The 13,588-nt window shown below is 42.6% G+C and overlaps 1 protein-coding gene across 2 annotated transcripts in view; it reads left to right on the forward strand.

The window, feature by feature from the left end:
* The window catches only part of LOC124619781 (centromere/kinetochore protein zw10 homolog), a 202,720-nt gene that overhangs the window by 25,793 nt on the left and 163,339 nt on the right, over positions 1-13,588 (forward strand). For both annotated transcript variants that reach the window (XM_047146367.1, XM_047146368.1), the window contains exon 3: positions 7,817-8,627. In XM_047146367.1, coding sequence (XP_047002323.1) covers positions 7,817-8,627 — 811 coding nt within the window. The remainder of the gene's footprint in view (positions 1-7,816; positions 8,628-13,588) is intronic.

Here is a 13,588-nt window from a genome sequence, read left to right on the forward strand (position 1 = left end):
GTGAATCTTATTCGCCCCAGTACCTCGTATGTACGAGAGTTAATGGGGAATCTTCCATGTCCATGAAGCCTCAGTTTTTTGTGGAGCATATGGAGGACAAGTTTGGGGAGGTGGAGGGCTTGTCAAAAATGCAGTCTGGGTCAGTCTTGATAAAGACAGCATCCTCTGCCCAGTCACGGGCATTACTCGCTTGTGACAAGTTTGGGGATGTTTCTGTTACCATCACACCCCATTAGAGCTTCAATATGGCCCAGGGTGTTATATTCCACAGGGACGTTCTTTTGCAGTCTGACGATGAGCTGTGCGTCAATTTAGAGTGTCGAGGTGTTTTATTTTGCCCAGCGCGTCCATCAGGGTCCAAGGGATAATCAGGTTGCCACCGGTGCCTTCCTCTTGGCCTTGGAGGGTGACACATTGCCCGAAAAGGTCAAGGTTGTGGTCTACCACTGTGACATCAAGCCATATATCCCTCCCCCAGTGCAGTGCTTTAAGTGCTGGAAGTTCAGCCATATGTCTTCCCGCTGTACTTCCAGTGTCACATGTTGAGATCTTGGACGTCCTGCTAGTAAGGTGTCCCTTGGGTCACTGCCTTCCCAGGTTTCTGCTAGTGGGAAAGATGACACCCACCAGTGGCTGAAGAGCTCAAAAGCAGCTGGTTTTAGGGCTTGGTGCTAACTCTCAGTCCCAGAGACTGAATCAGTGAAGTCCTCCCAGCCAGGGAAACCCAAGGAGCAGCAATAGAAATCCAAAAAGAAGGTCCCCAAGGACAAGGGAATTGTGGTGGCACCCACATCAGTGCTACCTACAAGCTCTGCGTCTGCTGATGAGGTGGAGATTCTGTTGTCTGCTGAGCACCTAGATGTCGCTGGACCCGCACACACAGTGGATATAGACTGCTCAGGCAAAAAGTTGGGGGCAGCAGGTGACCCTGAGGCATAAACAGCCTCATTGAATGTTCCATGCCTTCCCAGTCTTACGATGACATCATCCTCCAGTGGATTTGCAGTGGCTATTTCCACCACCTGCCTGAGCCACAGCAACTGTTAAGCTTCACATGTGCTTTCTGCATTGCCCACCAGGAAACCTGGTTCCCAGCAATGTGGATGCCTGGCCCTCCGTGGCTATAAGGAATACTACAGGAACTGTAATGACTATAATCTAGTGTCAGGTGGAGTTTGCGTTTATGTCCTAAACTCAGTCTGTAGTGAACCTGTGCCCCTTCAAACTCCTCTTGAAGCTGCAGTTGTCAGAATAAGGATGACGCAGGAAATAACTGTCTGCAATGTCTATCTTTCTCCAGATTGTGCAGTATCCCTGAATGTATTAACTGCACTGATTGATCAACTCCCTAACCTTTCTTACTTTTGGGAGATTTTAATGCCCATAACCCCTTGTGGGGTGGCACTGTGCTTACTGGCCGAGGCAGAGATGTCGAAACTTTACTGTCTCAGTTCGACCTCTGCCTCTTAAATACTGGGACCACCACACATTTCAGTGTGGCTCATGGTAGTTACTTGGCTATTGATTTATCAATTTGCAGCCCAGGAGTTCTATCATCTATCCACTGGAGAGCACATGACGATCTGTGTGGTAGTGACCACTTCCTGATCTTCCTGTCGCTGCCCTGGTGTCAGGCCCATGGACGCCTGCCCAGATGGGGTTTAAACAAGGCAGACTGGGAAACTTTCACCTCTGCTGTCACCGTTGAATCTCCCCGACATGGTAACATCAATGTGATGGTTGAGCAGGTGACTACAACAATCGTTTCTGGGCAGAAAACACGATCCCTTGCTCTTTAGGATGCCCCCGGCGTAGGCAATCCCTTGGTGGTCGCTGGAAGTTGCTGAAGCAGTTAAGGAGCATTGGCGAGCGCTACAGCGGCATAAGAGGCACCCTTCCCTGGAACACCTCATAGTCTTTAAACAGCTCCGTGCCCGCATTCACCAACCTATCAAATGACAGAAGCAGGAGTGTTGGGAGAGATGGGTCTCGACCATTGGGTGCCATACATCACCTTCCCAAGTCTGGAGAAAGATCAAACGTGTTTTCGGGTAGCAGACCCTAACAGGTTTTCCTGGTGTTAACATAAATGGTGTGTTATCTACCGGCGCAAATGCGATTGTTGAGCACTTTGCTGGGCACTATGCTGAAGCCTCTGCATTGGAGAATTACCCCCCAGCCTTTCTCACTCTCAAATGGCGGCTGGAAGGGAATGTCCTCTTGTTCACTACACATCGCAGTGAATCCTATAACACCCCATTTACAGAGTGGGGACTCCTCATTGTCCTTGCACATTGCCCCGACACAGCTCCTGGGCCAGATCATATCCACAGTCAGATGATTAAACATCTCTCATCTGACTACAAGCGATATCTCCTCATCATCTTCAACCGGATCTGGTGCAATGGCGTCTTTCTATCACAATGGCGGGAGAGCACCATCATTCTGGTGCTCAAACCCTGTAAAAACACGCTTGATGTGGATAGCTATCAGCCTCACCAATGTTCTTTGTAAGCTGCTGGAACGGATGGTGTGTCGGCTGCTGGGTTGGACCCTGGAGTCACGTGGCCTACTGGCTCCATGTCAGGGCGGCTTCCACCAGGGTCACTCTATCACAGATAATCTTGTATCCCTCGTGTCTGCCATCCGCACAGCCTTTTCCAGATGCCAACCTGGTTGCCGTCTTTTCTGATCTACGAAAAGCGTATGACATGACCTGGTGTCATCATATCCTTGCCACACTATATGAGTGGGGTCTCCAAGGCTCGCTCCCAATTTTTATCCAAAGATTCCTGTCGCTTCGTACTTTCTGTGTCCAAGTTGGTGCCTCCCATAGTTCCCCCATATCCAGGAGAATGGGGTCTTGCAGGGCTCTGTATTGAGTGTCTCTCTATTTTTAGTGGCCATTAATGGTCTAGCAGCACCTGTAGGGCCATCCATCTCACCTTCTCTGTATGCAGATGACTTCCGCATTTCGTACTGCTCCACCAGTACTGGTGTTGCTGAGGCCATCCACAAGGCGCAGTCATGGGCTCTAGCCCACAGTTTCCAGTTTTCGGCTGCAAAGTCTTGTGTTATGCACTTCTGTCAGCGTCATACCGTTCATCCAGAACCAGAACTTTACCTTAATGACGATCCACTCACTGTAGTGGATACATATCAATTCTTAGGACTGGTTTTCTATGCCCGATTGACTTGGCTTACTCTCCTTTGTCAGCTGAAGCGGAAGTGCTGGCGGTACCTCAATACCCTCTGCTGCTGAGCAGCACAAACTTGGGTGCAGATCGCTCTATGACGCTGCAGTTCTACAGAGCCCTTTTCCGATCCCGACTTTACTATGGGAGTGCACCACTGTGGCATTCACCCAACGACAGGAGCTTTTAGGGTGAGTCTGGTGACCAGCGTCCTTTTGGAGGCCAGGCAAGGCCCTTCCTTGCATTTTAGGCATGCACAACTACTAGCCAGTTACATTGCACACATTCGTAGTTCTCCTGCGCAACCGAATCACCGTCTCATTTTCCCTACCTCGGCAGTTCATGTCCCGCATTGACGGCCCAGATCAGGGCTTCCAATTGCAGTTCATGTCTGATCCCTTCTTTCTGAACTGAAGTCCTTGCCTTTACCGCCTATATTCGAGGTCCATTTGTGTACACCTCCATGGTGTACACCTAGGCCGCTGCTTTGCCTGGACCTTTCACATAACCCTAAGGACTCAGTTAACCCTGTGGCTCTCCGCTGCCACTTCCTCTTGATACTTGTCATCTATCGAGGCCATGAAGTGGTTTACACCAACGGCTCGATGGCTGACAGTCACGTCGGCTTCGCGTATGTCCATGGAGGACATATTGAACAGCGTTACTTGCCCGATGGCTGCAGTGTTTTCATTGCCAAGCCGGTGGCTGTATCTTGTGCTCTTGAGCACATACATTCATGCCCTGTGGAGTCGTTTCTTCTGTGCACAGACTCCTTGAGCAGCCTACAAGCTACTGACCAGTGCTACCCTCGTCATCCTTTGGTAGCGACCATCCAGGAGTCCATCTATGCCCTGGAACAGTCTGGTTGGTCAGTGGTATTTGTCTGGACCCCAAGTCACTTCAGAATCCCAGGCAATGAACTTGCTGACAAGCTGGCCAAACAGGCTATGCGGAAACTGCCTATGGAAATCAGTTTCTCTGAACTGACCCATGTTCAGTACTGTGCCACAAGGTTTTGCGGCTTTGGGAGATGAAATGGCATAACCTCAGCACGCACAACAAACTGCGTGCCATTGAGGAGACTACGAATGTGTGGCAGTCCTCCATGGGGGGCCCCTCGCAGGGACCCTGTGGTTCTCTAACAGCTCCGCATTGGCCATGCTTGGGTGACACACGCCTGCGTCGTGATGACCCACCTCAGTGTCAGTGCGGCGCCCGGCTGACAGTGGCCCATATCTTGGTGAGCTGCCCTTCTTTGGCTGCCCTGCGATGGACTCCTCAGTTACCAGACTTGTTGCCATTAATTTTAGCTGACAACGCCTCATCAGCAAATTTAGTTTTACGATTTATACGTGATGCTGGGTTTTATCATTATATACAAGTTTTAACGCATGTCCTTTGTCCCTTTGTGTTCTTGACTCTAATGCTTTTAGAGTGGATATGTCGCAGAGTGGCTGGCTTTTCCTTTTTATTCTTATGGTCGGCCAGCCACGGTTATCTGCTCTCTTGTTTTTACTCCCTTCTACCTGTTTCTTGCTTCACTCTGTGGTTTACTTTTCCTGTTTTGTCCATAGTAGCATTGGTTATCCTGTTATTCTTCTTGTTCTTCCATTCTCCTCCTGATATTGTGCTGTACACCTCCTTTCTTTTCTTCTCTCCCTTGTGTAATTGTTTTTCCGGGAACAAGGGACCGATGACCTCGCAGTTTGGTGGTCTCCCCCCCCCCCCCCCCCCCCCCCCCCCCCCACGCTCCACGCTTTAAACCAACCAACCTACCTCTGTTAACCCACTGTCCCCATATCCATCACGTAATATTTTCTCTGTCCTATCACCCCCTCCAATTCACATCCCCACGTCGCCTTCAGAGTGCGCCTTCCTCATCAGCTCCAGCACCCGTGCATCACATGCCTAGCCTTTGCACCTGCCATCCCTCCCTCCCCACATTCACACCTGGCGTCTTCTCCCAGCTACTAACTACCCAAACTCAACCCCTCTTCCTGGTGTGTGTGTGTGTGTGTGTGTGTGTGTGTGTGTGTGTGTGTGTGTGTTGGGGGGCAGGGGGTGCATGCATTGGGGAGCACAACCATGAGACAAGACATTGTGAATAACAAAAAAAAAACACATTCAATAACCATCTGAATTACCATAAAAATGAGAACAACTAACAAGTCAAGATGATGTGTTTCCAAAAGCCACATAGCTATATGGAGGCCTTTATTCACAACTACCAGCGTCACGTCAGTATAGGTGCATTTTCAGTTTCAGAATGGTTATACTTTTGTAATTATAGAGTTCCAGCGTTCAGGGAGTTATTCACGTAAAGAATCAAATCATATTGTTGGGTTGACATAACAAAATTGAGTAAACGCAAAGGATGCTTGTCAAAAACGTTCAAAGCGTGACTGCTGAATGAGTTATGCCAGGTAACACCCTGTAGGATATATTGCAGGACTTGGTAGACATCAGCTGTATAAAACTGATGTAAGTAAAACTTAAAAATCTTGTATGATGTGCGTACATTTGCCTTATTACTAACAGTCCAATTTGGTGAAAGCAGCCCAGGAGGCTAGTAATACTCTGGAAGCTCACGGTGCCAAAGAGGCCAGAGAGACATCACTTGTCACTACGTGGCAGTATGTTCTGTGTAAGTACGTATGGCATAATTATATCCATGGTACTCAAAATTTATGATACTGTGATGAAACTTGAATGGATGATTAATGTGACTGCATCATCTACATACACAATGACACAAATTGTGTGGTATGCTGGATTTACTCAGCTACAGAAATGATCTTATATATGATAATAATGATATCTAATTCTGTATGTTATGTAATTTCGAAGTCTTGTCCATTAGGCTACAAGTGTATGTTGATTATTTTTAGGTCTAAAGATGGTCATCATTGACCAAAATTAATTACCTGATTAATAAATTTTTGTGGTTTGTGGTTTGACTTAAAATAAAATAAATGTAAGACACATGTGAAATACCACCAGATTTCAAGAACAACATGATAATTCCTATTCCAAATAGGCATTTGCTGATAGGCATGAGTCATTTACATAAGAATGGAAAAAACTGATAGAAGTCGACCTTGGGGAAGATCAGTTTGGGTTTCAGAGAAATGTAGGAATCTTTGAAGCAATTCTGACCCTATGACTTAGTTTAGAAGATAAGGAAAGGCAGATATATGTTCATTGCCTCTGTAGCTTTAATGAAAACTTTTGACAGTGCTGAATGGACTACACTCTTTCAAATTCAGTAGGTAGCAGAGATAAAATACAGGAAGCCAACTGTTATTACAACTGGTGCAGGTACCAGATTGCAGCAGTAATAGTCAAAGGACAGAAATGGAAGCAGTAGATCAGTAATTGAGAAGGGAGTGAGACTGGGTTGCAGCCTATCCGTGATGTTATTGAATGTGTCCTGTGTGCAAGCAGTAAAAGAAATTAAGGGAATTAACATTTGGGGAGGAAAAATAAAAACTTTGACGTTTTCCAATAACATTTAACTGTCAGGAATGGCAAAAGATTTAGAACAACAGTTAATGTAAAGGATAGCATCTTCAAAACAGGCTATAAGATGAACATCAACAAGAACAAAACAAGACTAATTTGAGCAGCTAAATAACTGTTGACAGTCTATGTAGAGAGGATAAAAAAATGGGAATTGGCAATAGCAAGAATAGCACTTCTAAAAGAGATGAAGTTTTTAACATCTAATGTTAATTTAAGTGTTAAAAAGTGTTTTTGAAGTTGTAAGTCTGCAGTGTAGCCATGTATGGAAGTGAAATGTGGATGATAAGCAGTTCAGACAAGAGGAGAATAGAAGCTTGTGAAATGTGGTGCTACAGAATAATTCTGAATATTGGACAGATCGACCGAATAACTAATGAGGCGATATTTAATTGGTGGAAAATAAATTTGTGATACAACTTGATTAAGAAGAGACTAATTGATAGAACACTCCCTAAGGCATTGAAGTATTGTCCTTTTGGTAATGTGTGTGTGTGGGGGGGGGGGGGGGGGGGGGGGGGGGGGGGGTAAAAATTATAGAGGGAGCTTTGGGTATGAATAAAGTAAGGAAGTGCAAATCCGTATAGGTTGGCATAGTTATTTGGAGGTGGGAAGGCTTGCCCATGATAGACTACTATATAGAATTTCTTCAGATCAGTCCTTAAACTGACGACTACAACAAAAACGCAGTACATAATCTATCCAGTTTTGGCAGAGGAGAAAGCAATCACATGTTCCAGCCTCTTTTCAAAAGTGCACTGTAACTTGAGTAATACCCCTGATAAGGTTCCATGTAATGTTGTTCAAAAATGGATAACTGCTGTTGCATTCCATCTGTTGTTTGTTAAGGCAGGAACTGTGTAGTATGTAATTAGTGTATTTTCCAGTCTGTTGTGTTTATGTGCCGAAATAAATAACTATCCGTAGTCTCGGTAACAATTTTGTATTACTGGTACTGACATTCCAGTACTATGATTAAAAATGCTGTTTATTGTATTATAGTTGTTGTTTAAGGTGCCCTCTATGTTTAGAAAGCCAATTGACTGACTGGATGCTGCCAGATTTGTATGTAATAACTGTTGTAATTATTTTTTCCCTTTCAGCATAAATTTCAACTACAGAATTCGACTGGAGAGCTGAAAAGATTGTCAGAAATACTTCAAGAAACTAATCTTTCTCTCCAGTTTGTAACTGAACTAATAGACATAGATGTGGCACTGCAAACTTGCTGTGAACTGCAAGCAAAAGGAGAATATTTAAAAGCAGCAGAAAGATTAAGAAAACTTGAATCTTTCTTCCAAACAAGTCATGAACAAGAACTGGAGATCATAAAGGCTTTATCAAAGGAACGAATTTTATATCTTGAGAAATTTCTGTATGATTTGCGAGAAATATGGAAGTTGTGCATAAACATAAATGAGACAGAAGTGGAGAAGAACCGGCAGATATTGTTAAAAGTAAACATTTCTCGTTTAAATGACATAGAGCAAATGATGAAGGCCCTTGATTATCTGGAAAAACTTGAGTTTTCTTTCAAGAAATTGGCAACGCTAATACAAAAATCAATTTTGGAGCCTGTCATCTTAAATGAATGTTTTGTAGAAACATTCACTGATGAGAAACATGCAGTACTAGAAATACAGATGAAAGGTGGCTCATCCAGGCCAAACTATAAACTTGTTTTCAGAAATCTGATGGAGATATTCTGTTTTCTAGAAAAGTATTTAAACGTTGAAATAAATAAGAATTTCTTTGTCTTGAATAAACTTGGTGATATGATATGTGCAGAGTTTACTGAATACCTGATCAAAAATTCTCTCTCGCATACAATACCATCTCATAGTGAAGAGTTTGCTGATTATGATAATGTCATTAAGGCTGTTGAAGAATTCCAGGAATATGTTATAAAAATAGGTAAGAGTCTTTTTAATTTAATAGACAAAATATTTATGATGAATGCTGTTTCGTCAGTACATTATATTTTGTACACATGTGGATACACAAAAATGACTGAAGATAGTAATTCTTTTGATGAAGATAATCGCTATAGTACTAGAAAATACTCTGTTCCTTGGGACTCTGGTGCTTTTGGCACCCAAGAGGCACCTTACTATTGAACTGTTACTTACATTAGCTAAATTAATGGTTTAGATGCTGCTGTTTACTATTTTAATGTATGTATGATTACAGCAATATTAGCTTAACTGTACCTGGAATATAATGCTTATTATAGTGAGAAAATATGTTGTAACATTATGTTTTATCAACTTGAACTTATAATATTTCTGTATTCCATAAAACTGTTAGTTGAATATAATCTAATTGATAAGTTGTTATGATTTGTCTTGAATGAGATTTTCACTCTGCAGCGGAGTGTACGCTGATATGAAACGTCCTGGCAGATTAAAACTGTGTGCCCGACCGAGACTCGAACTCGGGACCTTTGCCTTTCGCGGGCAAGTGCTCTACCATCTGAGCTACTGAAGCACGACTCACGCCCGGTACTCACAGCTTTACTTCTGCCAGTAGAGCACTTGCCCGCGAAAGGCAAAGGTCCTGAGTTCGAGTCTCGGTCGGGCACACAGTTTTAATCTGCCAGGACGTTTCATGATTTGCCTTAATTGTGTAGTGGCCATGAGAAAATGTAACTTCTTTCTTTGGGTTGGTAATGTTTGTTTCTGTTGCAAAATCTTCCCCTTTCAACACACACAATCAGTTAAACTGCTCCTACAAATCATGGAAGCAGAATCTTTCATTACTAATTTTAATTCTTTTTCATGAATAAAGTTAACTTTTGTGAACAATTTTCAGTTTCTTTCACAAGTATATTTCATCGCACACAGTATTTAAGCTTGAAATATATTGGAATTAAATAACACATATGTCACTAAAAATTCTTATTTTCAATATATTTTATCAGAAAATCAGTTTCAGAAATATCTTACATTTTATCATTCTTTGAACAAAGATTTTTAACTGAATATCTTGACTGTTTCAGTGGACAAGAGTGCAGTCTGCCACATAATTGTCAGGAGTGCAGTCAGTTTCAGAAATTACAGCATTACATTCATGTGCAATATTGTAATATAACATTTATAAGGAGTGATGCTTGTCACTTCTGGAGGTGGAATGATTGTAACCACTGCTGCATTACGCTGGAAAATAACAGCTTCTCATGAAACTTCAAGCTAATTTGGCGGTGGTGCAAGAAGAATTAGCAGTTTTTCATTCCGCAGTCTGCAGTAGTATTGTTAGATGTAGATCAGAAGATTGGATTACAGTCAAGCCTCCCAAATCAGCTAAAAGATTCATAGAACATTGCAGTCTGATTGCTTCAGTCTAGCTCTCGCCATTAGCTTAAATACTTTTTACTTCACACACCAAAGAAAAAGGATTCAGACAACACAAGATGTTCCAAACAGTATGACAGAGTCTGATGTACAGTACATAAGGTGCAAGCTAAGTACAGGAAGGTGGCCTTATTTGTGGGTAGCACTTACAGGAGTGGAATGTCAGAACTGGTTCAGAAGTCCTTGGGACGTGATCAACAGTTGACTAGTATTTTTAAGCCAAGTGCAGAGCTCTGTGATTTCATCTGTGATTAAGGTGCTCTGGGCAAGGGTCTTAGGAAAAATCATCATGTAATAATAGTAGAGGATGCAGTAGAAATGCATGTAGGTAAAACAAAGTGAGTTAGTAAATTTAAATATATTGGAGAAATTATACAGCAGAACTAGAAAAATTTCAAACAAATGAAAGAGTTAATAAAATGGAATGAGCATATGGTTTGACAAACGATATCTGAAACAAGAAATCCATATCTATAAAAGCAGTACTGAATCATTCTACCACAGTGGTAAGACCAAAATGTTTATATGCTCGTGAAAGCTTAATGATGAACTGTAAGCTGGACATAATAGGTGTATATAGACGGCATCTTCAGTGTTCCCCACAGCAATAGGTCTACAGATGTCAAACCCTGGTAATGGGCTGGTCGAGGCACAGGTCCTCTGCATCCAGTCCGATGATTTTGATACAGTTCGTGAAGACATCCTGTAGTACTTCGTGTGCTATGGGCTGGACAGCCATCATGTTTCTCTTAGTCTGCAGAGGAACATCTATCATCTGGAAGATGGTCTGTTAGAAGGCTGCAATACTTGTGTGCATTCAGTGTTCCATCTATGAAAAATGGGCCTATGAACTGAACCATCCCACATCACACTTTGCACTCTATAGGTGCTGACATTCCACCTGACGAAGCCAATAGGGATTGTCAACAGACCAGTAGTGCGTGGTTCGGTGGTTTACTTGGCCGCGTTTGGTAAATGTGGCTTCATCACTAAAGAAGATACATGATACATTTGGGGTACCCTGTCTTAATGCCCATGTACAGAAGTTCATATGATTATAAGAATCATTTCCATACTGCTCTTGGTGGAGAGAGATGTGAAGGGATGGAACCTACAGATTAATTGTAATGGCAACAAGAACTTCAATTTCTCCCTCTTCTGCATCAGTTGTTTCCTTCTGTTATGTTTTCTAGGTGTTACATTACTATTTTCGTGTAAGTGGTTGTAGAGGTTGATACATCTATTAGGATATCTAACTGCATGCACCATACAACTGCATTCTTCCTACACTCTCCATACCATTAGCATGTCAGCTTTTTCTGCATTGGTAAATACTATCATCCAATCATAACCTACTGCTTGGACTGTCAGACAATAACTGACTAGCAAGTTGCAGCACACTCAAGAAATACACAAGCACACTGTAAACAAACATAACAACTTTGCACCTAGTATCCACACAGGTTGAATGGCACAAACAAGTGTTGGTGTGGAAACTTTTTAAAGTATGATATCTTGTAAGTGACTCATACTACAGTCCTGTGACAAACACAGTTGACATTCTAATCTACTCTACTTTTAGTTTGTTAATGTGAATAATTATTGTTCCATTTAAAAGTGTATGTTTGCACAAAAAATTAGAAGTATTATTACACTCTCTTTATTGGCTAACAATATGAGCCCCTGACTACCAATCCATTCTGTAAAATCCATACATCAATAACATTTTCCATTTCTGCAATATTTGCAGTGCAAGTTTCACTCTGTGCAATTGCAGTTAAAACAGCTAAGAGTACAACAGACTACTGCAACTAGGAAAAAGCCTAGGGTATTGAAGAAAATACATTTAGTGTCTTCTATTGAAACATCAGAAGATACATTAATAAAAAGCATGAACTTCTTTTATACATTCAGGAAAATGAAAGGATAGGTGGACTTTAAGCATATCAGAACATCATATGGAAATCACTGAGAGAGGATAGATTCATCTTGATGGCTGCAAGCTAATATCACACTACTCTAGAACTGATAGGCGGAAAGGAGGCTTGGGTATATATACAGAAGATGGTGGCCCTTCAAACTAACGAATATTGTGATTAACAATAGTGGTTCAGAATACAGATAAGCTTGTGGTATTTACAGTTGTAGGACAGCAGTAGGAAGTGTCTTAAGCTTGTTAAAGCAGCTAGAAATAGTTTTAGTGAGGTTATGCAGACTTGACTATGGAAAAGTTCTGGCCACTAATCAGCACAGATTTAGAGAGCATCAGACTTGGGAAAATCAGCTTGCTCTTGTCTCTCGGGATGTCCTGCGAATCATGAATGAACGGCAATAGGTGTATTCCATCGCTTAGATTTCCACAAAGTGTTTGACACTATACCCACTGCAAACTTTGAATGAAGGTTGAGTGGCTCGAAGACTTAAGGAATAGATCCCAGTACTTTTTTGTCAATAGTGAGTGTTCATCAGAGACATGGGTGTCATCAAAAGAGTCCCAGGGAAGTGTGATAGGATTGCTCTTGTTCTCTGTTCATAAATGATTTGACGAACACGGTAAGCAGCAATCGGCAGCTATTGGCTGACGATGCTGTGGTGTATGTGAAGATGTCATTGTTTTGTGACTCTAGGAGCTTACGAGATGACTTAAGACAGAATATCTGGTTGGTGTGACAAATGGCAGCTTTCTCTAAATATAGCAAAATGTCAATTAATACAAATGAGTAGAAAAAGCTATGCTGTAACATTCGAATACAGCATTAGCAGTGTACTGCTTGACACAGTCATACCAATTAAATATGTAGGTCTAACATTGCAAAGCAGTATGAAATGGAATGAGCACACAATGTTGGTATTAGGAAAGGCAAATGCTCAGCTTCATTTTATTGGGAGTATTTTGGGAAAATGTAGCTCATTTATAAAGGAGACAGTGTAGAGAATTCTAGTGTGTCCCATTCTTGGCAACTGCTGGAGTGTTCGAAATATGCACCAGGCTGTATTACAGGAAGACATGAAAGCCATTCAGGGACATGCTACTAGATTTGCTACCAATATGTTTGATCAACACACAAGTATTGCACTGATGCTTCATAAACTCAAATGAAAGCCCCATGCGGGTTCGGGGGTAAGAATAGGCCTGTGGTATTCCTGCCTGTCGTAAGAGGCGACTAAAAGGAGTCTTAAACATTTTGGCCCTTATGTGATGGTCCCCTCTTGGATTTGACACCATATTTCAAAATTATTCTGAAGAGCAAGCCAATTGGGGAAGGGCGCCTTACTTGGTGCATTGTGTCCATCGTGCAGTGAGACCTTTAGCCAGCTTATTCGTCATTGCATTGCAGTCCCGCTCGCTCTCCGCCTCTGGGGCGAGGATACATTCCCGGGTGCGATTTCCGCCATGCACTCTGCAGTGTCGCTTTCTGCACTGATGACGACCATGGACCACTTGCCACCTAATATCCTGCACGGTAGCCAGTCCGTTGTGGTGGGGCCACCATGTATCCTGTTGGTTGTAGCCCCCTGACAACA

This window comes from Schistocerca americana, chromosome 6 (genome assembly GCF_021461395.2).
Source record: "Schistocerca americana isolate TAMUIC-IGC-003095 chromosome 6, iqSchAmer2.1, whole genome shotgun sequence".
Lineage (NCBI taxonomy): Eukaryota > Metazoa > Arthropoda > Insecta > Orthoptera > Acrididae > Schistocerca > Schistocerca americana.